General features: G+C 42.3%; 7 protein-coding genes across 7 annotated transcripts; 1 reads left to right on the top strand and 6 right to left on the bottom strand.

Annotated features, from left to right (window-relative positions):
- Positions 1–84: 84 nt before the first annotated feature.
- IL334_007657 (uncharacterized protein) lies at positions 85–3,052 on the bottom strand (the record flags this gene model as incomplete). Its single annotated transcript, XM_062939347.1, has 9 exons — positions 85–161; positions 242–1,151; positions 1,245–1,536; positions 1,608–1,727; positions 1,817–1,882; positions 2,011–2,153; positions 2,263–2,624; positions 2,679–2,830; positions 3,030–3,052. The coding sequence occupies 9 exons, from the start codon at positions 3,050–3,052 to the stop codon at positions 85–87; spliced, it is 2,145 nt and encodes a 714-aa protein (XP_062795398.1).
- Positions 3,053–4,174: 1,122 nt separating this feature from the next.
- On the bottom strand, positions 4,175–6,143 carry IL334_007656 (uncharacterized protein; the record flags this gene model as incomplete). The annotated part of the gene is made up of 4 exons (XM_062939346.1): positions 4,175–4,940; positions 5,009–5,282; positions 5,363–5,633; positions 5,766–6,143. The coding sequence occupies 4 exons, from the start codon at positions 6,141–6,143 to the stop codon at positions 4,175–4,177; spliced, it is 1,689 nt and encodes a 562-aa protein (XP_062795397.1).
- A 3,188-nt stretch (positions 6,144–9,331) lies between these two features.
- On the bottom strand, positions 9,332–12,964 carry IL334_007655 (uncharacterized protein; the record flags this gene model as incomplete). Its single annotated transcript, XM_062939345.1, has 2 exons — positions 9,332–11,983; positions 12,080–12,964. 2 exons carry the CDS (start codon positions 12,962–12,964, stop codon positions 9,332–9,334), a joined length of 3,537 nt encoding a protein of 1,178 aa, XP_062795396.1.
- A 906-nt stretch (positions 12,965–13,870) lies between these two features.
- Positions 13,871–15,683, bottom strand: IL334_007654 (uncharacterized protein; the record flags this gene model as incomplete). The annotated part of the gene is made up of 6 exons (XM_062939344.1): positions 13,871–13,974; positions 14,037–14,053; positions 14,126–14,350; positions 14,475–14,625; positions 14,713–15,364; positions 15,528–15,683. 6 exons carry the CDS (start codon positions 15,681–15,683, stop codon positions 13,871–13,873), a joined length of 1,305 nt encoding a protein of 434 aa, XP_062795395.1.
- A 1,667-nt stretch (positions 15,684–17,350) lies between these two features.
- IL334_007653 (uncharacterized protein) lies at positions 17,351–20,220 on the bottom strand (the record flags this gene model as incomplete). The annotated part of the gene is made up of 8 exons (XM_062939343.1): positions 17,351–18,529; positions 18,609–18,737; positions 18,819–18,927; positions 18,997–19,379; positions 19,441–19,487; positions 19,542–19,683; positions 19,753–19,795; positions 19,853–20,220. The coding sequence occupies 8 exons, from the start codon at positions 20,218–20,220 to the stop codon at positions 17,351–17,353; spliced, it is 2,400 nt and encodes a 799-aa protein (XP_062795394.1).
- Positions 20,221–20,657: 437 nt separating this feature from the next.
- On the top strand, positions 20,658–23,924 carry IL334_007652 (uncharacterized protein; the record flags this gene model as incomplete). Its single annotated transcript, XM_062939342.1, has 11 exons — positions 20,658–20,871; positions 20,929–21,308; positions 21,380–21,624; positions 21,697–21,737; positions 21,790–21,846; positions 21,906–22,057; positions 22,133–22,150; positions 22,208–22,269; positions 22,349–22,556; positions 22,632–22,829; positions 22,929–23,924. 11 exons carry the CDS (start codon positions 20,658–20,660, stop codon positions 23,922–23,924), a joined length of 2,571 nt encoding a protein of 856 aa, XP_062795393.1.
- A 152-nt stretch (positions 23,925–24,076) lies between these two features.
- IL334_007651 (uncharacterized protein) lies at positions 24,077–24,740 on the bottom strand (the record flags this gene model as incomplete). Its single annotated transcript, XM_062939341.1, has 4 exons — positions 24,077–24,115; positions 24,239–24,306; positions 24,485–24,561; positions 24,679–24,740. 4 exons carry the CDS (start codon positions 24,738–24,740, stop codon positions 24,077–24,079), a joined length of 246 nt encoding a protein of 81 aa, XP_062795392.1.
- Positions 24,741–24,907: the final 167 nt, after the last annotated feature.

Below are 24,907 nucleotides of genomic sequence, written 5' to 3'. Positions count from 1 at the left end.
CTCTCTTGAATTGCAAGACACAGACTTCCCCGACAACAAACAACTATAAAGATCAATTTCCGTTCAAAAACCAAACGAATCAAGTCACATATATCTCCAACCTGATCCTACTGATGATGCTGTTTTACCAGATTTGTTAGATACACCGGATTTCGGGCGATCTGTGGGGTGTTTTTGTTCAGTTCAGCTTCTTCTCGATCTTTTCAAGATGATTGAAATGATCTGCATATAGAATACTTACCACCAAAACCGAAGAATCTTCTAGTTGGAGGTCTTAATTCCTCATCGAATTGTTTTTTCGATAAATTCTGATTTTGACCACCTTCCCAATCGAACATATTGTCTTGCATTGGACTACCTAATGCCACTCCGACTTTTGATTCTCCATCACCACTTACGAATTGACCCTCTCCTTCTGCGGGACATGTAGTGTTGCTTTGTGATCCAGGTGGGAAAGCAGCATACATACTCAATATACCGTTATCACCACCATTATCGCCTTCACTCTTTTCAGTGATTGTGGTCCTAGTTGAATCCGGTCTATCCCTTCTTGTATCCATCGAATTAGAGATAGAACCTTTACGACGACCGAAATATCCATTTAAGGCTTGTGTTCCCTTTGTGGATGTCTTTCTTGATAATTCGGCTAATGGGGACGAAGTCATTCCTGATAACGCTGCGACAAGTGGCGATATTGTGTTTGATCTAGAGCTGGAAGATTCGGGGCGATCTAATGGTTTATTGGCATCACTATGAGGAGCCAATTTCCTGTTGTCTGGATTTAGATTCCCTTTTATCCGATTAGGGTTTAAAGGCTTGATATGTTCTGCACCCGATGACAATGAAGGTACATAATCCGTACTTGTAATTGAATTCGGATCTCTTAAATGTTGTGGATTTCCAATATTCAATTTCTTGGTCTTACTTACCGTTCCTTGTTCGACTAGAGGCTTGGATGTTCTCCTACCTGCTAGTTTAAGGAAAGACGTTGCTCGATCTTCGGATGGAACGTGAGAATTGATAAATGATCTCAGTGAAGGAGTGGGTGATGAGAAGTTAAAATTGAATTTGGGGGTAGCTTTCACTTCTGGTATGGGATGGAAAGGATGTGTAGACAGTGGTTGGGATGGAATTGAAGAGAATCTCATAAACTGTTTAAATCAACATCATATCAGTCTCGAGATCTTTTCCACATGGGAGAATAACCGTAATGTGAGTTTTGATACACTATGCAGTACACTCACAGTGACATCTGGCTTCTCGGCCATTTCTTTCTCGTTATGTTGTTTCTCTTTTCTTCTTCTCAAACAAGCGAATATCCAAGCTGACATAAAGGCAAGCATCACCAAAGATCCAGCTATTGCGATACCTGCAATTGCACCTCCATTTAATGAACTAGGCATTTCGGGCAGTTGCGCTTGTTGTGAAGAAGAGGAAGTAGGGTATACCGACGAAACTTCCACATGAGATATCGGTTGTTGTTCCGATGAAGAGGGAGATGTAGAGGAAAGACCTGCTTGAGCTTGAATTGCAACTCTACGCATCATTCATCAACCAAAAGCAACATCATTTCCATGTCTGACAGTCGAGAACAAAAATGGACTCACAATCCTGACATGGCTACGAGTCGATCAAAACTCAACCGCTTCCCCTGTTCGATATTCACTAAGCTGATAGTATGGTTGCCATCTGCCAAATTTGATGTATGATATAGTATTGAGTTGTAGCTATACTCAATCGAAGATCAGTGCTCGATCGTTGCTTGCAAGAAAGGGTCATGGAGACATCTGTTTATGATAGTAGTTGAATAACGCACACTCTTGGACCACCTGAGGCATTGAATGTACCTTGAGATATATCGTCAAGAGTGACTTGATAAGAACTGGATTTCATTATTTGCATTAGCACAGACTTCCTTGCGGCCTGACTCTTATACTGTATCATGCTGTGAGTCTTGACATACGAAGCGTACTGATTATGTGACTTTTAGAGGCGTCGCCACTGACTTACCCAGCTTCACCACCTACAATACCATAAAGCCAAATTGCCGAACCTTGAAATTCGATTTGATCCAAGGCATTTGCTTCTTCTGTCCAAGATATTGACCCGTTATAATTCTTGGTTGATGAGTCAACTTCAGCTAAGTATTGTTCCTACGGAGAACAGACCTTGATCAACTTATCCCTCTCATTTCCTGTCCTACTCCTATAGGAATGCAGAGCACTGATAGAAAATAGATGGAAATAAAACTCAGATATTCACCTCGTTGATGTAATTCGACATATCCTTTTCTAGCATATTCCAACCTGGAGTCAAAGCAATCTTCCAATCTCTCCAAGCTGTATCATCTATGATTTGATTTTTCGTTTCTTTCCCCGTCAATGATCCCAAAGTGCAATTCGCTCCATTCACCCTTAGCCAATCGTCCTGTGAGGGTGACTGCGACTGAGTGGAAGTGGTATTGAAAGTTAGCTCGACATTGTGTTGTCCTAAAGGTAGGTTTCTGATCGACGTCGATGTCGAGTTATACGTTGAAAGAGGTGTCGACCCATTCACTGTCAACGAAGCAGTGAATGATGTATTCTGGGGTTGAGAATAAGTCACATCAAAAGATACACCAGTCCCTATAAGGCGCGAATCAGCGGATTATTCTTGCAAGGTGAAAGAAAGAGATATACCTGTACAAGTTAATGAAACGGTTGATCCACTCATACGCGTGATCATACCACTGTCAGATCCATTGTAGTCTCTACCCGAAAAGACTGACCCAGATTGAAAGGCTGAAGATGCATCGCACGACCTGCAAGTTCTGTAGGTGAAAAGTGGAGAGCTACCACAGGATCATCAGCGAGACCTCTTTTTTCCGGCTCCGGCTTGTACTTCTTCTCTTGTATATAGCCTTTTCTGTGTCAGGCTCCTCTCTTCCATCCTCCAAAGTTCCCTATTAATGCTCGCCCGCCCGCGCTCCTTCTCCCACTCTCCTTGGCCGATCATGACTCGACCCTCTCATCAACACGCACTTAACTAACCTTGCTGAAATATATGCTTGCATTGTCCTGATTATGCGTTTCTTTTTGTTTCTGACCACAAAGGAGTATTGTCTGAAGACCTATCATATGCTCTGGAGTAGATGTGGGATCGCTGTCAGAGTGTGAGCAGGTCGTCTGTTCTGCCGATAAGGCTCAGTCCAGGTTACGGAAGAGGGAGTGAGTGAGTTATTGGAATGAGTGTAATTGTCGACCAGTGATCATGCAGAAGTAAGATTAATGATTGGGATGAGACTACAATATGAGATGTCCTTGTATCATTTGCAGAGGTCAGTGGAATCGTAGATTGGTAAAAAGGGGTTTCATATATGTGAAGATTGGTTTCATCAAAGGATACTTCGTTATGACCGATAACAAAGGGATATTCTACCTATACTCCTACATGACAAGACATCACGTTACATATACACCCCAAAGCACTTTACTTGCCAACGAAGCAAAACTTATGATATCCGCACGGTGAGGGCCAATGAAATGTCCTTAAATCAGTAATCCCCTGAGGTATTTTCCATCTTTGTTTGTTTGTATCCATGTTTGTTTGTTCTCCTGGGCTGTCAAGTTGATGGATCGGATCAAAAAGAGTTTCAGAAACATCCGATACTGAACCTGAAACAACGCATCGATCGTTTTTTGGTATGAAAATCACGAAGAGGCTGTTTTGAGGAGGAGGAAGAGAGGAATGCTAATCGCCACTTTTGCACAAGATTACTACTGTAGATACATTTGTAGAAGAGACTACGGTTTACCTAGAAAGTATATTCGCTATAGATTTTTCAGGCGACAAACTAAAGTTGATATCTCCAAGCGGTATCGTTATCTTCTGCGACTGTCGCGCTTCCGTCCAAGGCGGTTCTAGTGGGTGCAGCCATTCCCAAGTGACCACTCTCATCAATATAAGTACCTTGATCAATCTGCTTGTTGGGTTGAGCCAAACGAATTTGAAGTATACATCCCGCCTTTTCGATCCAACATCCCGTGTTTGTGTTCTCATGTTTCATGAAGGTCCATACAGACACACACTGTATATGCAGCAATCAACCAAGAAATCCTCGTCCTTGTATTTTCTTATTTTGCCTCTTGCATTCATTCGTCATATGCGTATATAAAAGTTTAAGAGTACAGAACATCTACATAACTTTCCTTAGTCTGTCTCTGAGACTACCCCTATTAATCGAGACTGTTTTTTTCAAATCTACGCCAGCATTGGGTACATTCAATCTCGGGGTCAGCCAATCATTTCCATCTTCATGCGGTGTGTTCACATTGGTGATTGTAAGAGTGTCTAAAGAGAGCTGGGAGAAGCTTAATGAGGGCGCTGGAGGAACAATTGACTCTGAGGATTCAGTACTTGAGAAGCTTGTCCTATCGAGGAGAGGTGTCGTTGAAGTAGAAGGAGAAGGAGTGGTGACTATACCCAGTCCGTTCTTGGATTTAGATTCAATACTGGAAGATCGAATTGAAGCTGGTGGTGGAGGCGGTTTCGTTGATCCAGCGCCGAACGAGCGGATTTTAGCTTTATCATCTCCTGATCCCATGTTATTGACTGCTGCCGGAGCAGTGGATGGTCTGTTTCGTCTCGCTTTCACCTTCAGAGTAGCCAAAGAGGAAGCTGGTGGAAGTTCCGATACTGGAGAAGCGAGTTTGAATGATTCTTGGTGTAACTCAGGTGAAGGACACTGTATACTTGCAGGTCTAGGGGCTGCCATTGGATATCTGAAATGAGGAATATCCCTTGCCAATGCAGGAAGAGTCGCTGAATCAGCCCCACAAGTGGGATTTACCCAAACCGATAAGTTTAACATATCGCCGTTAGGTGCCGATCTTGGGAAGAATAATGAGACAGGTAAATTCCCATCTGTCATAGGAATAGGTTCCATCGCTCCCGGTGGGTATCTAACGGAAAAAATCAATATCAGTATATTTACTCAATCCAAAAAATAAGTCAGAAAACTGGAACTTACGGCCAAGGCATTTTACCGTTCTTCAGCCTACCCAGTTGGTTGATCACATCCATTTCACTTTCTGTCATAGCTATTTGCCATAAAACCACGGAACGCCAGAAGGCAGCATCTTGGCCTGCTGTTCTCAGTATCTCTGATTTGAGTTCATTGACTGTTATGTATGGATCAATATCAATCACAAGAGGGGGAGACGGGGTACGAATAGTGGATGGACCAGGCGAACAAGTTTGGGGAGAGTGGGCAAGGTATGCGCGAAGGGTAAGTGGAACTGTATCTGATTTTCCGAATTAACCCATACATCAGTATTCATCCTTCCTATATGCGCTGGTAAAAAGTGATGAATCAGAAACTCACTAATTGGCATTCCTTGTAATGGCCTAGCAATAATTGAAATATGATCTGTTGAACCGTGCGTAGCGAAATCGGGAAACCAATGTTTGATTTTCAATTCTCCCAAAGCGATTGCATCCGCTGCCGTGTTCTTGTAAGCTGACTCAATACTTAATTCCAATTGAGTCGAATCATCGAGATTAAAAGCAGGAAATTGTGACAACAAATTGACTGATTTGCCGTATCGTTCAGTGTAAGAACGTGATTGACCATGTGCTTGATATGGTATTGAAACCTGTAAGAGAAGAATTGGCATTAGTGAGAAAGAAATATCAAAGCAGGAAAAAGGAGAGCAATCCTCATACGAGATGAGAAACTAAGGTGAAGCTTGGTCTATCATAGAAAAAGAAAAAACAAGGGTACTCACTTTGAATAAACCCATTGAACCATGACCGACTGTTCTGGCTATTTCTCTTCTGATGGCTGCTATACCTTCTTCAGGACTGACTTGTATGTAAAAAAGATTTTTGGCATCTTCGTTGTTGCCTTTGAGTGGAATAGGATCTATAGCTACTCTAAGACTGATAATTTGGGCTTGCGCTTGAGATTGATGATGGGAAGACGGAAGTGATGAGGAATTCGGATTGGGTGAAGAGAGTGATGGAGTACTTCTACCCGATCTACCAAATGAACTCCCTGACTGTAAGAAAGGGCTGTTAGGCGTTGAAGTAGAAGCAGAAGATGTTACATTGGATATATGACTCAATGCTGTACTTTGCCTTGAACGTTTACTGAATAAACCCATTGTAGTCCGATGTTTCAAGTCTGAGAAGGAATGAAGAGGTGAGGATCTGTTCTTGAGAGATGAACGTGGTTGCTATACGTTTAGAAGTGCTAATATGAAAGAGTGACTGTTGCGTTTGCGGGTGTAGTGACTTATGTTGTGGTTATGGTTTGGTCTCTACAGAAGATCAGTAGAGAAGAAGCAGGTGAAAGTGTTTGAGGAAGTATATGAACGAGTGTTATTCAGGTATGGTAGTTGGGAAAGATACAGGTCATGGAAAAGAAGTGGAAGGAATGACGAGTCAACTTATGTTATAGGTAAAGATATAACGTATAGTCACTTTGTACTGATGCGAGGGTATTCTTGAACAAACTATTTGAATGAATCAGCTCATGTTACGTCAATTACGTCGTTTCAAATTTGACTCTCTACTGTCTTTTTGTTTCCATGCTTCTTGATTTTTCTCGATCACACTGTTGACCATCTTGAAAGAAAGGCAGGACAATCAACTGTTTACTACTGCAATCGGAAAAAGTCCAACAATATTTGTTCTTGTCTCTTTTTAAGAATACAGTATGGACCTGGACCTGAACCTGACGAGGACCTGAACATCGAAAAAAGGAAAAACAAAAAGAGGCGTTCCGTGATTTCGTAAGCCCCGGTTAGAACTCCCATATACACTGTACGAGTACAAGTAGCTTCCTGAACGAATCACTTGAATAAGGATTTTACTGAAAAGTCTCAGAAGCTTCCCTTTGAATTAACGTAATGAATACCGCCTGTCTATATTTTTCCGAATTCAATCGAAATAGAAAATAAGGCAATACAACCAACGTTCAGATCTGAACTGGATCATCTTTGACCGAGGATATAGTCGGTCGATGAATACAGTGCTAATACTCGCACAATCATCTGGACTCTGTAAGATTAAGGTTTGTCCTCTTCAGAAGATATCAAAGGCCGAAATTGAAAAGATACTCCGCAGAGGTCTAACACCAACATCTGAATGATAAAATCATACTAACCGTAAGACTTCGCTCAAAAGGAATCCCATTACATTCTAGAGTCGTAGGCAGCGTCAGGATATCGATCACCACTTGGAGTTTCTCCGTCATCATTCAGTGGCTCAGAAGTCACACTCATCAACAAGATGAACTGAAATCATCATCGTGGCTTGATTTAAAGAAAGCATGGTTATATGAGAAATTTGGGGGGAAAGTGAAGTGATCGTCAGGGTACCTTTTTAAGGGCTCGGAGATGCCGTGCCGGCTGCAAGTGGTAATTCGAAAGGGAGATCTTCGTCCAGAGGTTTAACACAATTCATGTAGCACAATTATGCCTGAACAAGTACAATCTCCTATTAATCAGTCACGAACACCCTTAACGTCAAGAATGAGCGTCGGTTGAGTCGAGATCTATAGTCGATCATGGGTAGCTATGACTCATATGAATCACATCTGTAATCGCGTATTTTTGTCTCGGTAGCAGCATTGAATGCCAAATGATAACTTCTGTTATTGGAACCTACACGGCATTCCATATTCTCTGCGAATTTATACTGGAAGTATACTGCGGGGGATCTCCTCTTTCAAAGAAGCACAGCACGTACTCTTCGGCACTACTGCTGTATTCGAGGTGGGGTTACATATATTGGGGCTTTCAGGAGAGATCTGCATTTAGTAATAATTTACGGTATTTTATAACGCCATATCCGGTATCCTAGTTGAGGATTATGACGATGACGAACGACCGTCAGCTACCTTAAACTTCCAAAAGAGCCGTTTTGGTGGCGTTAAACATCCGTGGAATGATCAAAATTACGAACAACGAATGATCTATACAATTCTATAAGGCCAAATCCGTCAGTCATTCATGAGCACTCAGAGCAAAAATAACACATGTTACCTTCGTCCTGAATAACAGCGACCTCAGGTACAGACGTACGTGCTACTGTCACTGCTATCATTCCTGGGTTACCGGAAAAGGCGCCTTTCTAGGAATACACGCAGCGCTTTCTTCAAGAGTTGGAAATGCCCCCGAAAGACGTCGTACATGATTTTTCCGTATCCTTCACTCAAAGAAAGAAGCCACCGCCAATAAGTTCGTTACCTCCCCCTTGTCTGGCGCCAGAAGTGTGATTGCTCACCACCTGTTACCTATAGTCCGACGTCCCCGGACGTATTTAAGCATACGTGCTCCACACTCTGCGTGTATTGTGGTAGGCAATGCCACGCTACGCCACGCCGAAGCCTCTCACCACCATCTGTAGGTGTCATCATCCCTCTCCGAGGACTCCGACAAAAGAGGCGCATTCAGCGTGGCGTCAAAGAATGACGGGAATCACATGGGCTGTCTGCTCATCGAACATTCTGATCATAAACTGTCTTTTTCATTGCGAGAATAGCGCATATAGCCTTATCTTCTATTTGGTAAGTGGGTATATGCAATAGTGAACATGCATGAAGCATAGACGCTGCATTCAGTGATACTGTGATGTGTACGTAATCTTAACGCCTCAGTCGGAAGAAGAAGTTTCACATTTATCCGGCCGGTGGATGACTTGTTTTACATGTGTTCAGATCCAAAGTAACCTGATCATTAGCGCAACGCACTAAGGAGTACTACATCTCTTGAGTATGTAGTGAGCCACGATGTGTGAATATTCGTGATTGGAGTGAGGGAGCCGGCCCGATCTTGCGCCTCTGAGTATGAGAACGTGTACATGGGCTCTTCCGAGTCAAACATTCCTCTCAACGTGATCCGGTACCATAGTCGTTGCAGTCCTTACATTATGTGACGGTCCGATTTGTCAAATGAAGAAAGAAAGCGCGATCCGGTCCGCGCTGATGCTTGCCGAGGTCAAAGTCTTGATATACCTATCATTATCATTAATTACACTGCTTCCATCTGATGATCCACTAAACATACTGGCAGATCATGAAATAGCATTATGACATCTTGTGTGTACAAAGAACAAGTTCTTGACAGCAGAATTCTCTATGTTATACCTTTGATACATATATCGCTATATTGTACGTTGATCTATCAAAGGGCTAGCGCCGAACCCTCTGAATCAAGATATACTATCGGACACAATCAGAGACTCCCATGACGTATGACACCCAATGGCCATTTGTACCTTATATGAAAAGAATGTTCCTTTCTTTTCCGTGTACCAGCTCGCTCCATCCAAAGTGAAAATTCTGGCTCTACTTAAGGGTGGATGATGTTGGTTGAGGAGTAAGTGCATTCTTGTCTTCTATAGCTTTCGTTGGAATCATTTTACGTCTTTCTTTTATCGACCATCTCAGGTTGGCTGGTATAGCTATGGTTGATGTTTCCGCCCAAGAAGGTAAAGGTGGAGTTGGAGGTTTAGGGAAAGGAGGAGAGAACAAAGGAAGTCTATTAGGTGGAGTATGAGGCGATAGTATAGTTATAGCTCTTCCTTTACCTTTATCCAACTTTGCTGGTCTTGGAATCGGAGTTGGAGTTGGAGTTGATAATGGAGTCGTCATTGCCATATCTAGTCCATCGTAATCTGATGGCTTCGCCTCTTCACCAGTATTCGGAATGAACATGGAGTTTGTATTTGTATTTGAGGTCGACCTTGAATCACCTGATAACGTTCTTGATGAAGTATCATCTGAAATAACACTTGAACGTGAATGCGAGACGATACTTGCACTACTACCTTTTCTCGATACAACTGATTTTTCGGTTGATTCAGTTGAACCAGAAAATCTACTTATCAAAGTAGTTTCTGCTCGGTCTTCCTTTTCGACTTCCACCATTGATCCATTTGCTTCCATTTTCTCGTTTATGCCAGAGCTACTATCCTGTACTTGAGATGGCGCATGAGGGGGTGGAGGAGGGTTCGAGACTGATCGTCTCCTGTTGACTTTGATTGTACTCACCCCGTCGCTCATGGTGGATTCACTGGTTTCTGCGGCATCAGCGAACCTAGCTAATAGTTCTTCATCAATCCATAGACTTGGCGTCAAAGCTCTTTGACTTAGTCTGATTTTTGGTACATGTTTGCCTTTTGATTCCCTTTGGATTTTCAATGATCTCCTGGTGATATTATTGGGAATCAAGAAACTTGTTGCAGGCGGGGATTTATCATATTCACTATCTTCGAAGGCTGATTTTCTATTCTGCACGAAAGGTAAGGGAGGTGGTATCGAATCTTTCACGGAACTTGATTGTCCACTTAGTGTACGTTTCACCTTGACACTTGTACTTCGTGAAGGGGGGTAAAGCGACCGGCGGGAGTTTCTGTAATATGTGGCGGTACGAGCTTCTGAGGTTTCTGAAGTAGGACGAGAAATACCAAACGAAGGGTGTGTGGAAGAAGGTGAAACTGGATGAGTTGAATAGGTAGATACAGTGGATTGGGATTCTTTGCGATGGAGTGAACTGAATCCTGGTCTTCGGTGTGAGTGCGAAAGGTGTTTCTCTGTAGGTGAACCGATTATGATATCAGAAGGAATCGACATAGAATCAGGTGATTTAGGTCTTGTGTTCTTCTGATTATAATTATGATTGTTGAATGAATGAGCGGATGATAAACCAGATAAATAACCTCTAGGCAGAACTGTTGAAGGGGAAGTTGATAAACCTGAGAAATGACCTCCACGCATAGGTACGAATGGTATCGAGTTTGACCCAATTGATGATATACCTGAGAAATGACCACCCCTAGGAGCTGGTATAAATGGTATAAAGGAAGAAGTAGTTGTTGAAATACCAGATAAATGAGTTCCACCATTACCACCTCCAGCAGGCGGTAATGATTGTATAGTCGATATACTCGATAAATGCGAGTTTAGAGATGTGTAGTTGCCTATTGCACCTAATTGTGGTGGTGTATTTCCTATAGAAGGATTATATTGTCCTTGACCATTTCCCAAGCCTAAAAAAGGTTTTGTAGCAGCGATAGAGGGTAATCCATTATCGAGTGCTTTGCTAAATACAGATGTATTTGGATATCCACCTAAATCATCAATTTCTGATATACCTAACTTCGATTTTAATTGTTCTTCATCTGTGGAATCTAGTGTTTCCTCGCCTTCTCCTTGATCTGATAATACTGTTGAATGTCTTATCCATTCCATATTTCTTCTTTCTTCTATTTCTTCTTCTGTTGGACTTTCGACTACTCTGCCTTCGCTCTGTGTCGTTGCTGCCACTATCCCGTTCGAAGATGATCCACCAAAAGTATTTCCAGTCACAGGTGGATCTTGAGTCGATGTTGATTTGGATGTAGGTAAAACTGAGTTGTCCATGCTCCTGCTCAAATCGGTATTGATGTTCAGCTTTGATTCGTTATCGTATTGATATTCCTCTCTTTCTCTTGAGGCAGAAGAAGGTTGATTAAAGGCAGATATTTTATTACCGAAAGTAGATTGTGATAATCTCTTGCCATTTTGGATCTGATTTTGGCTTTGGTTTTGGTTTTGGTTTTGATTCAATCTTGACTTTTGAGTGTGGTTGATAACGAGTCTATTTTCTTCGAAAGAAGAGTTTGGACCAGGCGATTTACTTGAATATGAATAATTTGGTGATGTGATTGATCTTGAATCTTCTTGAACCCAAGGTGACGATATTGACCTACTATGATTAGGTGTATATTTGATCTTCTTGAAAGGGTTGAAACTGAAAGTACTTCCTCTTGCAGTCGAGGGTTTACGTGAATGTGAATGAGAATGTGCGTGTGAGCGTGCGTGGGATCCTGCGCGATGATGAGGAGATGGCATGAAATTAGGTGTAGGTGTGATCCTACCACCGAAAAATGATGAGATCATTGACAACCTTGAAGGAGGTCTTGATTCCAAATCTTTCGATCCCAAATCGAGGGTCAACTATAATCCAAGTTCCAATTTCATCATCAGTATCAGCAAAAGAAACTATGAGATTGCCCAAGCAGGCATTACGGTTATAGTAGATGGGGTACTTACACGTAGTTTACGACTTGTTTGACTGTCCCAATCCCCTTTCTTTCTCTCATCAGAAACTCCACCTACAGTGTGGGGTTGATGTTGTAAACGTGAAGCAGAACCAGATCCAAGCCCGTCTGATAATCCTCTACTAGAATTCGCAGATTCAATTTCTCTAAATCTCCTTTCCCAATAATCATTTCCGACGTCGCTTTGTGGTAATGATTTTTCAGACCAATCGTTCCTTCTTGATCCTGAGTTTGTTCTGGTTCTTCTCCTTTGTATACATAATCCAATCATTATTAACAAGATCAAAGCGCAGATACTTCCCACTACTGCTCCAGCTATTGTTCCTGCTTGAGAAGAAGTACGATTTTGTGATTGGGCATTTTCACCTGTTCCTTCACCTGCAGTGGCTGAAGGTGCGAGCGACGATATTACTGGTGGACTGGTACTACCACTGGCACTGGCACTGGGAGTGGGCACAGAAGGAGCGGCAGTTCTAGAAGGAGAAATGAGACTCAAACTTCTCGATTGCAACTGCGATGACGTTTGTGATAGTCTTGTGTTTAAAGGCAACGAACCTGTGAACTGTCCGGTCGCGTTAGGGTCGATTGATCCTTCACCTCCGTTTGCATCCGATGCTTTAGGTTGTTGTGACCCTCGTTGTGTACTACTGATTGCACCCGCACTGGGTCCGGGACTTTGTGCGGACGATAAATCTGAACAAGGATAAAATAATGTTTGTTGAGGTACTAAACTAGTAAACACCGCTTTTGTTATAACTTGACTCGTTACCAACCTTGTTGATTGAGAGATTGAGCTAGTCAATATAGTAGAAGTAGTTATGGTTGAGGTGAGTTGAGTTGTACCCCATAATGTGACCGATGGAATTTGTTCACACATGACCACAGTCGTAAATGACTGTTACGCGGACAGATTCTAGAGATTGAGCGTTGGTCGTCTAAGGTTTTGATGGAGAAGGGACATAAGCAAAATTGGAGAAATTCGTCAATACAGTCCGATGACCAACGACACTGTGAAAGAAGTCGAAATCTACGAGTCTACGTGACAGCGATTTTACCTAAGTTTGATATTTGATACTGGTGTGATTGATGCGCGAGTCAAGGCATCAGGCAGAGTGTTGAAGAAGGATGGATGAGGGGTTGGGAGATGAGAAGAATGACTGAGATGATATGATCTGTTCCTTGGGGATTGTAAAAGATTGAATATTAGATTGATTGACAAGCACATAAATGTCATAGGATATTGAGTCCTCCCGATAACATTTTCACTTGACTTCCAATCTTTCGTATTTCCCCTTCACAAGTCAAAAGAACAAAGGATCGTACATCTTCTCGTGTACGGTTTTGAGACAGCTTTGAGATCTGTATGATAAAGGTATCCTTACCATAAGGTTTATTCAAAGGATATCCACCTATCCACATAGTGCCGTTTCAAAAGTCAAAGGAAATCAGTTAGTAATCCTATTCCTTCGGTTCGTTTCATCCTCTCGGTCAAGAACATGTTATCACCGAAAGGTAAGCAAGTAACAGTCAGCTCAAATTCCTCCCACGATAAGTCCAGAATAGCGAAAATACGGGAACAGGATTTATATAGAATCGTCAGCATAAATGGCTAGTATCTAAATGCATGAAAGAAGCGTATATTTCAACAAGAATACAGAATGTATCAGAATATGCGTGTACATGTGAAGAGCTGGAACAGGGCATTTGCAAACGTATCACGTGTATTCGTTAAATATATATTTGAGGGCCTGAAAGTCGTATATTGATATTGCAAAGACTAAATCTACCGTCGATCAGGATTAGCATATGCAAGGATTGAAAATGGTCGAACCCAAAGTTCGCCACCTCCGTATCCAACACAAGCGTGATCATCGTTGATAAGGCATTCTGTAGGAAAAGCACTGTCAGTCCCTGTGTCTATAGAAGGATATGGAACCTAGGATGCTTACTGCCTGGATGTTGGCCACTACAAGATCAAAATCAACGCATGAGCTACCCTTTCTTGAAAGTCCAATTGTCAGAATGGTATTGCACTTACTTCTCGTAATCGCCTTTGGCCAATAGCAGCGCTGTTCCATCCTTCTCTCTTCCACCCTCGATCGGTTGCCAACCTTGTACAGTGGCTACCTCGCCGTGTCGGTAACTCATCCACTTAACCAGATATGGCTCATTGATAGGTCCACAAAGAATTTCGTATGTGTCCAAAGTGATCTCTGCGCCACCGTACGAGATGGATGCTCCTGAATTGAGATGATGACCAGCTCTATGCGAAGTATGTTCATCAGCAACCCTTCATCAATAGGGGAGCTGAAGCGACGCAAAGTGGAAAGAATGGAGAGAATGCCCATAGTGCAAACGAGAACGATGAAGCAAGAAGTGACACTCACTTGCCTAGGTGGATACCGCCTTCCCACCACGATCTAGCAGCGTACAAAACCGCTCCATCCTGTTCATGACCGATAGGCAAAGCATCACTAGGTAGTCTTTGACCTTTTTCAACCAATTTCCACGTGAACAGTGGCTTCACACCTTTAGATTCTATGATAGGGCGAACGCGAACACGTCAGAGTGTGGACAATGGAGACAACTATGGCACGAAGCGATTCTCGTATATGAACAACTTACCCTTCTCGTAGAAATCCTTCCTTTCCTTTGCGATCTTAGCCCAATCCTTCGCGTCATGATCATCTGACCAATCTTTCCATAGTTTCTTTTTCAGCTCTTCTTCTTTTGCGTTCTCTGAATATGCCCAAACTCCGATACCACCCGTTCTCCAAATTCTCCTTCCTTTCAACTCATGTTTCAGCTCATCTTTGTCGTTCACATCGTTACTTTCCTTCTTCATCGTTAGATATCTCAGAGATTCATTTGCCTTTTCAGAGAAGAAAGAAGTACTTGAAGATAGCCCTTTCTCGTTGGTCACGGTCTCTCCTGATGAAGGTGTATCATTTTTCTCGGATGATGAGCTCGACGATGATTGGTGATTTGAATACTGAGGTGAGGCAGCATACAGGTTGGATGACGATGATGACGATGCGTGATATCCTTGTTGAGGGTATCCTGGTGCTTGCGCTGGTGAGTGAGGAGAATATGATGGTGGTTGGCTTTGACCATAATATCCTTGTTGAGGACTGTATGATTGTTGCTGCAGATGTTGTTGAGGGAAGTAGGAAGATTGAGCTTGGTATTGTTGCTGTTGCTGTTGCTGTTGTTGTGTGTGAGTGGGATATCCACCACTTGACCCGACTGGTGTCCAGAGACTGAGGTTGTTTGTAGGCTGCACATATGTTGTTACCTGGTCAGCTATACCTTCGTGATATGGTATCTTCCAATCCGTCATCTGGCCTATACTCCCCTTTCTCAATGACAATGACGCGACGTCCGAGCGCACGAAGCTATATAATATGATGTAATCATGATGACGTGGGAAATCCACTCACAGCACCTTCCGGTTCATTTCTTGATGTGTGATTCCCTTCACTCCTCCAGTACGTACCTGCATAGAACACCACCGCTCCATATGGGTAGTTCATATGTGGAGCCCATTTGGGTGGACCACTCTCTTGTTGGAGATTGAGTAAATCAGGTTGATGCATCTTTGATTGTATTCGAACCAGTCGCGATGGAGCTGCAATAGATCTGGTTGATGCTCTAGTGTGTTTGATATGGTGCCAAGACGATTACTTCTACTCGCTCCTTACTCGCTACCATCCAGCTTATGGCAGTGTTAAACGGCAGTTGTAAAGGTGAATTCCAATCGGGTTTCTGCAAGTCTTTGGTTATATCTATTGGGTGGCAAAAAAGGTATGTTCTCTTGTTCTGATGATAAACGGCAATAAATGAGTGAAAGCTGTGTCCGAAATTTGTGGATGACTTGGCGATTTCAGTCGTACATCTATTGAACAAGATGCTGTGCACTTGAGTATAGTGGTAGTGTATAGCTTCACCTTTATGATGAAGAAAGGTGGGTCGATGAATGCAATGAATGAACTTGAATGGATGGGATGAATGTCGTCACTATGATTAAATCAATGATGAGGATGATTCCCAACAGTTTGTCGTTCCTTTGCCCAAAAAGAAAAAGTCTTAGAAGACTTGTCATGCAATGCGAAGGTTGTGTATATGTATATGCGATCTCAATGTCGATACAATCGTTAGTGTATTCAGTATTCAGATTAAAAGAGTAAAGTACTCCAAAGTAGGAAAATCTTTTGCATGTTACAGTATATCCCCATGACCTTTCCGGTTCCAGGCCATGTCAACTCATCAGTTTAAATTGCAAGCTAGTATATTAAGGAGAAAGTGTTGGGTCTGATTCGTTGGAGCGGAGCGGCGACTTATTTTCCTTATATATCTAAAAGATGCTACTCGTCATCAATTACTGGGGAATCTGACATTCACATATGATTGTGGAGTGGACAATCTGGTAAGTTGTGATGATTGAGCATGCACTGTATCTCTCACAGTGCGGCTGTGTCTTTTTTCTCCGCTGTTTTTGTCATTATCTGATATGACGAAATCCTTTACGTTATAAACTCATTCATTAACAAGTATTCATATTCAACATGAAGAAGGAATTCCCCCCCCCCCCAAGATCTTTTCCTTTCTGGTAATTCCCTTGGCACGCACTTGACGGGAGTCTGCAATAAAAATCATCCAATCATTTCGATCGACTTTGCCCCCATCAAAATTCGACAAGCTAACGGAACGTCCTGATCTATAATCTGTCGAATGAGCTTGTCTTTTGGTACCGCAAGCTCTGTGACTTCGGCATCAACCCATTTCACTCGTAGAAAGCTGTCGCTCCAATGCCGTTCAGCTCCACATTGAAAATCACATCTGCGCATAGAAAATCTGGACCTGGGTTAGTCGAATAAAAGTATCTTAGCGTGGATGGACATTATTCCGGAGTAAGGGTAACAACGGGAATCATTTCCACTAAATTAAACGGTCCCGATCTTTCAACTCCATGTTGCTATAATCTCAATGACAACGTTTGGAATTTCAGTTTGTTGATGATATTGGTTTGACAGCTTGGAATATACGTATATGATTACAAGTTACTGAATTTACATGTTAATTCATGATATCTCCCCCAGATGCATCAGCACAAGCTATTAGCATGGGATGACATTTTGTTGGCCCTCATCATTTCGATGGTGGAGCTAAAGGTTAATCTACTTTCGTTTCGCCTTTAACACACAAATCCCTAATTCTCAACCCTTTCTTCGTACCTTTTCTTATACCCTCAGCTACAGCGTTCCTAATATTGCCTACTAACGAATATAGTGGTAGTCTCAGCCAATGCACCAGGTTTAGTAGCTATTACTTCGATTTTACTCTCTATTCTACTTGTCGATACGTGTATTGTCCATCTCATAGCTTTTGGTCTTTCACCTTGTATACCATCTTCACTTCCATTCGAGAATATAAATTTGGGTAATGAACCTTGATTTCCATTAACTCTCAAAGATAATTCAGGTGTTGTAACAGGTTGCGCCACGATCGTACTATTACCATTACTTGCATTATCTTCTGTCCCAATAGACTGCGCAGGATTCGCAGAAGACGACGGCACAGGGGAAGAAGAAGAAGATTGGTCAGCTATGTAAGCCGTTAATTCGATTTCACTCGTTGTTGAATTTAAGATTATTGAATGCGTTACAACTCCTCGGAAGTTGTTTAATCTGAGTATCTCACGTGAAAGCGATTTGGTACTAGCAGGATTGAATCCGAAATCGAGATATTTAATGGTTGGAATAGGTGGCTTAGGTCTTTCAGGTCGCGGTACTGGGGTCGGGGTTGAAGTTGGGATCGGGGCAGGAGGATTACCATAGCTTTGTCTTGAATTTAGATCAGGTCGAGGGGTTGAAGAATGTTGATGGATGACGGGAGGACGTTGAGGACCGGAAGTAGAATTGGGTTGGGGTTGCGACCGTTGTGCATATGACTGTGACTGAGATTGCGCCTGAGGTAGGATTTGAGGAGGGTAGTGATGATGAGATTGAGGTTGATGTTGTGGTGTAGGTGGTAAGCTTCTCTTTCTGGCTTCATTCGTGGCTAACATTGATCGATAGATGTTCATCGCTAAAGGAGGTAATGACTGTGCCCAAGCTTGTTGTTCATATGGCGGATATCGATTCAGTGAAGCTACCACTTCTTCAGTCACTACTCCGGGTGGTAAAGCTGGAAGGAAAGGTCTTGTACCGTGTCCTACAGGAGGTGGAAGTCTCGATGGTCCAGGGGAATACGCTGATGGATTTGGCCCAGAAGGTGGCATAAATACAGGCGATTGTGAGAAGGACGTTGGGAAAGGCGGGTAAGACGGTCTGGTTCCAAGCATCTGATTACCCATGTAGCCAAAAGCAGGACCAGAGGCAGGTGCAGGAGTCACGGAAGACGGTCGAGGTTTCGGGGCATTGCGGTAACGTGCAACAACCTCCTGTATAATCATCGCATTTTTTAGTTAACATTGTTAGCTTAGAAGTAGCTCGCCGCGTGCAAGATGAGATTCTACTCACCTTGATTTGCTGAGCATCTCTATGTACTTCACTTCCATCCTCGTTATACTCCATAGCGTTTTTACACATAAGGTCGATGTCGTATACGAACTCTTCGAAAGATTCATATCTCCTTCCAAGTTGTTTGCTCTATACATGCATTCAATCAGCTATCATTGTTGCTGTTCGGCATAGATTCAAAGAGGTCAAATAATGGGAAACAACGCTCACCTCGATTTCTTCTAATGATATAGGATCTTTGATTGTCTTGTAATAATCTGGTAAATCTCTTCTCTCAGGTAATTTCAAGAATATACCAGTAATTTCTCTTCCACTTCCACTACATATCACATTGTGATCAGACGTGTACTTCCCCCCCTCATACATACTACGGCATTATGTGACTCACTCTTTAGCTCTTGTTTCCTTTATAGCTCTTAGAACTGGTTTGATTAGTTTGTACACTGAAGGACCATCTTTCATATATGCTCCTTTTCTTCTCTGTCTCTTTCTAGGTAATCCAGCTAAGGTGAGATTCTCGTTGCCACTAGCAGTCCCGTCTACGTTCGTACTTAATGGTTCACCCATTTCAATATCACCTTCACCTTCACCCTCACCTTCTGGATCAACTTCACCTTCAGCATCTTGATCATCATCATACCCTTCTGCTGAGATAGTAGGTTGCATGGTGATTCCTCTGGAAAGAGATCGACTGTCATGTTCACCTTCAGAATCAGATTCGTCTTTCTTGCCTGGATTTGCGATATTAGAGTAGTACACTCGGGTCATTTTCTATACTTCATGATTAGCTCCATAGCCCTATGAAGAGGGACACCAACGAGTTGGGACTTACGTGTAGTTTTTTGGCATACTGAAATATCAACGATTCTCTGACGTTGTCTAAATTGAACGTCAACTTCACTCCAATTGACATCTGTCAGATACCCAGCTCACATCGTTTAGCATTATTGAATATTTGGCCTAAATCTGAACAGACGTCCTTGAGCGACTGGTATTGATTTGATTCCAGCTTGGCATGTACTATCTCCAAGCTCATGGGGTGTTTAATAGTCTCATAGTAGTCTGGAAGTGCTCTCTGTCACAACGCATCAATAATCCACACCATCAATTAAGGCAGGAAGAGGAAAAGTGTCGATAAACTCACTTTATTCGGTAGTTTGATAAATGGATCACACATCTTGTTTCCTCTATCAGAAAAAGCCATCATCAGCTATCCATTCAATTGATGGAGGATATCTACTGACTCTGAGTCTTTAGCATCCATCATTTTTCCATATAGGATATATCCTAATTCTTTAACTTTTATGGGATCTTTACCATGTTGATCTTCATTCGTTTGATCTTGAGTATTTCCATGTGCTTGGGAATGATCATTTTCATGATTCGGTGTTGTCCTCCTCTTTGATCTTTCTTCACTTATGATCAAACTTGTATCCACGTCCAGACGTCTTTTCCTTGTTCTTGCTGATGATGTATTGGGATCAGTCGAAGATGATTCTCCTAAAGAAGGGGACGCGTCTTCCTTTGGCGTAACTTCAGCTTTGATCCTGGATGAAGATGATGCATCCTTATTTGATAGCAGAGAGCTTGCCTGTGCTGCCCTCGTAGACATGATTCATGTATGTTTGATTGGTTGATAATGATGTCGGTATGGATGTTTTGCTTTGTTGATGAATGAAGAAGAGAGGAAGGAAGGAATGTTTTGATTTGTTGTTGAGTTTAGAGAGTAGTTACTGCTGCCAAACACGCGACTGGTAACATTGAATCAACTATCCAGGGTTTCATGGAATTGATGATATTTTTGTTGACACCTTGTTTTTGGGCCTTTTTAATCGGGATAAAGGGGAAAGGTGAAGAACTCTCCTATCTATCTACCCTCGCATTCGACGGATCGTGCTCTACGAGGTAAGGGACATCAATCGACAAACGACCTTTGGCTGGGGCCATACTTTCGTCTGCCCTATATCACGATTGCAGGGACGATCATCAATCAAACTCCCTCTTTTACCGATATATCCTCTCTGGACAGCATCAAATGACATCGCCAATATGACAGCTTCAACCACCTCGAGTACAAGTCCATTGGGACTGTTCATCCAGCCTGCATGCTTACAGCACAAGTATATTCGACATTCGAATTCATCACATATATTCGAAAGACCAGAGAGACTTAGAGCTGTCTTGCTAGGAGTGGCAGCTGCTATAGCTCGATTAGAAGAAGGAGTACAATCTATACCAAAAGCAGAATCAAGTTCAAATGCAGGTATCCTTCCGACTACACCTCCTTCGACCACGACATCAACATTCACATCGAATCCAGACGACTTATCAGGATTGTTATCCTCGCTTTCGATCGAGTCTTCCAACCCCTCATCGTCATCTTCAAACCTTACTTCTCATCTAAATATCGTTCCTCCACCTCCAACACCTTCGATTCCAGGATCTATACTCCTTCATCATCCTGCAGTCCAATTAGCACATTCACCCGTACCAGAATCCCCCTTTCCATATCTAGGTTCAGGAAATACAAGTTCTGGAGGTACTTTCCCTTCCTCGTCTTATCTTAAAGACCTGTTAAAATGGGGCTCAGAAGCTGTTGAAAAGATAAAAGAAACAGGATGTGAAATTCCTAAGGATTTAGGATTGAATGCTGGTGATTTATATCTTGGTCCGGGTAGTATTATAGCAATTGAAGGAGCTGTAAGTATCTTTCCTTCCAAGCTCATTTCTACGAAGATCACGATAGCAAGACTTACATCTACTCTGGATAGATACAAACGGTTTGTCAAGCTGTTGATCAAGTCGTTTTGTCAAAAACAGCATCTTTGACACCTTCACCCAAAGAAAGTGATATCAAAAAAGAGCCATCAACTCCGCCAGTACAGGCAAATACTCAGCGATTCTTCGCAACTCCACCTCAAATATCTACTTCACAATCTTGTGGTAAACCATTCAGTAAAGCCTTTTGCGCAATCAGACCTCCTGGTCATCACTGCGGAGAAGATCTGCCATCAGGGTAAGCTACTTAAGACATCGTCATAGACACAGAGAGAGAGAGAGGTCAGGTGACTAATTCACTTGATCATAGTTTCTGCTATGTGAATAATGTAGTAATCGGCGCAATACACGGTAAGGTCGCTGTCATACCAGATACAAGACCCATTCTTACAAAACTGAACAGCTTATCTGCAACACGATATCGATCGAGCTATCATCATTGATTTCGACCTTCATCATGGTGAGCTTCTTGGCAATATGTGCTCCACCTGAAGCTCACTAACGGCTTCATTTGTTTAGGTAACGGAACTCAGGCATTGGTGATGTCTTTGAATGCAGCTGCTCATGCGGAAGATCTTCAAGTGAAAGCTGGAAAGCCTCAGTTGATGTTAGGGAAAGATGGAAAGAAGAGAAGAGGCTGGAAGGGATTCTATGGTTCGGTTCATGATATTGTATGTGTTTCCTTGTATCCATCTACTCGTTTACGGTAATATTTTGGGCACTGAGTGTGAATTTTATGATGACAGTATAGTTATCCTTGCGAGGTATGTAACTGTTTCAAGCCTCATTGATAAGCTCTATAAAAGCTGACATCGTTCTAGGACGGTGATGTCGATTTGATCAAAGACGCTTCGATCAGTCTGGCTGCTCATGGTCAATACATGTGAGTGACAACCAAATCTGTGTGCTTATTGTACTTGTCGCTGTCACTGATAAGACCTAACTGACCCATGCGTTTATAGCGAGAACATCCACCTTCAACCGTATAAGGATGAAGCAGATTTCTATGCTCGAATATACCCACTATATATCGCTTTACTCAACAAAGCCAAGATATACATGGAAGAAACTGCTGCCGAGCCATCACGGACTATGGTATTCATCAGTGCAGGATTTGATGCATGTGAACATGAACATCAAGGAATGCAAAGGCATGATCGACGAGTCCCTGTAAGTGATCTGATACGCTTCCTACCTTGCAGAGGTCTCAGCTGACTTAGGATTTGATTGGGGTATATTTGGCAGACATCATTCTATTCTAGGTATACGAAGGATATAGTAGCTTTTGCAGATCAGTACACGGAACGAAAGGTCGTTTCTGTTCTTGAAGGTGGTTATAGTGATAGAGCTTTGACAAGTGCAGCAATGGGTCATATAATAGGTATGACTGGATCGTTACCGACAACATGTGATACTTGGTGGACAGAACAGGAATTGGTCAATGTGAGTGACATCGTGTACTCAATCGTAATTTCATGGCATACCATATGAAGTTCAAGCGAAATATGATCTGATAGCTGGTAGCTAACATGATTTGGGTAGATCGAAAAAGCAACCAAGAAACGACGTAATGGTAAACTTGCGCCATTTCCTTCTGAATTATCCTCATATCCTCATTTAGTGAGAACTCACACTTTACTTGGTCATTTCGAAAATACAGGTGCAAGTAACGGTATAGGTAATGGATTAGATTCAACGACTGTTTCAGTTCAAAATACACCTCAACCATCTGCCCGAATGACATTGAGAGATCGTAGGAAGCCTGAGGAAAACTCATCATTACCTGGTAGTGCAGATATCACTCCACCCGTAAGAAGAACAATCAAACGTGGTGGAGCAAACAACATTTCTACTCCAACAAGAATTGCCACAGTGAAAGATACAACAACGCCGACTTCGACACATGCGCAGGCTCAATCACAAAAATTGAAAGCGACTACACCAAATGCGAAAAGTGCTAGAGGATTTAGCGTTGAAGATGTACCTTTACCATTGTCAACGTCGAGATCTGACAGTGCTTTGTTAAAGAATACCAATAGTGATGTAAGTGTTGAAGATACCTTGAAAGCTCTGCAGAATGTGACTATTTCGAACGATACAATCGTGTCGGAGGGATCAATGCCACAGGATCAACAACAGCCCTTCCTACCATCATTAGACCCAAATCAAGCGGGGCTGGTCCAGGCTCCAATCGATGATGAACTCTCTTCAAAGGCTGTCGAAACGCTACCTCCTTCACTCCCGTCGCAACCATCAATACCGAAGATCATTCTCCGCATACCTCGTCCGTCACCTGCTTTTTCAGCTGAAACACCTTCAGCTTTCGGTCAAGTCCAACTTCAAACTCAACCTCAAACTTCTCAATCTATATATTCATCATTACCTGAAAAGAATCCCCATCAATTGGAAGAAGAAGGTAAATCGGATTACCGAGAGAATTCAGTGACCATCTCTGAAGGAAGTGGGGCAGGTACCGGGACAGGGACAGATACGGAATATAATACTGCTCCCAGTGGCGGAGAAAGCCCTTTACCGTGAAGTCAAGAGCTAAGTCAGATGCGTACATAAATGGAGGCAAGACCACCGGGACTGAGAACATGATGTTACATTCGTGGTCTGAGAGGCTTAATAGCTGGTATATTGTGATGCAGGGTATCTTATTTTTGTACTATGTATTTACTGATGATAAATTATAAATTTGGATCTTGGACATAAGTGTTCTTCTCGAGCTATTCCGATGATATGTATGTAAGCTTCCAGTCCATATACCACACATCGTTTATGGTATGATGTATGATGACGTTTTGGTATGAGGATTTGGTATGAGGAAAGGAAGGAGGATTGTTACTTACCTCGTCCTGGAGTGAATCTCTCACTTCATCTACGTATTCCCTTTTAATGATCATGTGAGTTTCGTCGACTAAACAATCACCCAATACATTCACTTAGTAAATCAAATATCCCTTTATCAAGTATAATCTGACTTGCCCTCAAGCGAGGAACGAATGAGAATGAATAAGAATGATGAATGATGAATGATGAATGATGAATGATGAATGATGAATGATGAATGATGAATGATGAATGTCAATACTCACTATCACGAATCATGAATTTATAAGGGCCATCTCTCTTTGAATCTAGATGAAGCAAGATCTGTTTGGCGGCTGAATCACTATGTTATTCATATTCCATCGCAAGATCAGCATGTGTTCTTATGAGTGATTGACCATTAGATTGTCTAAATCAGAAGGTAGACGAGTCAGGAGTTGAGGGATATGGAGGGACTTACCAAGTGACCAATACGCCAGAAGTCACTTTAACAGCATATGCATCTCCATATGCCGAGCTCATTGTTTGAAGCTACACGTCTGAACTGTGTTCGATCGGTATTGTCTATGAGGACATCAATGATGTTCTATGATGGTGAATACAAAGCTAGAAGAGAAGTCGAGGAAGGCGTCAGTGAATATCGGGACTTTGAAGCGATCATCACAACAATCTCGATTCAGGCACGTATT

The sequence above is a fragment of the Kwoniella shivajii genome, chromosome 11, assembly GCF_035658355.1.
Source record: "Kwoniella shivajii chromosome 11, complete sequence".
Classification (NCBI taxonomy): Eukaryota; Fungi; Basidiomycota; class Tremellomycetes; order Tremellales; family Cryptococcaceae; genus Kwoniella; species Kwoniella shivajii.
Note: the sequence above shows the minus strand (reverse complement) of the source record. Positions and strands in the feature narration are given on the sequence as shown.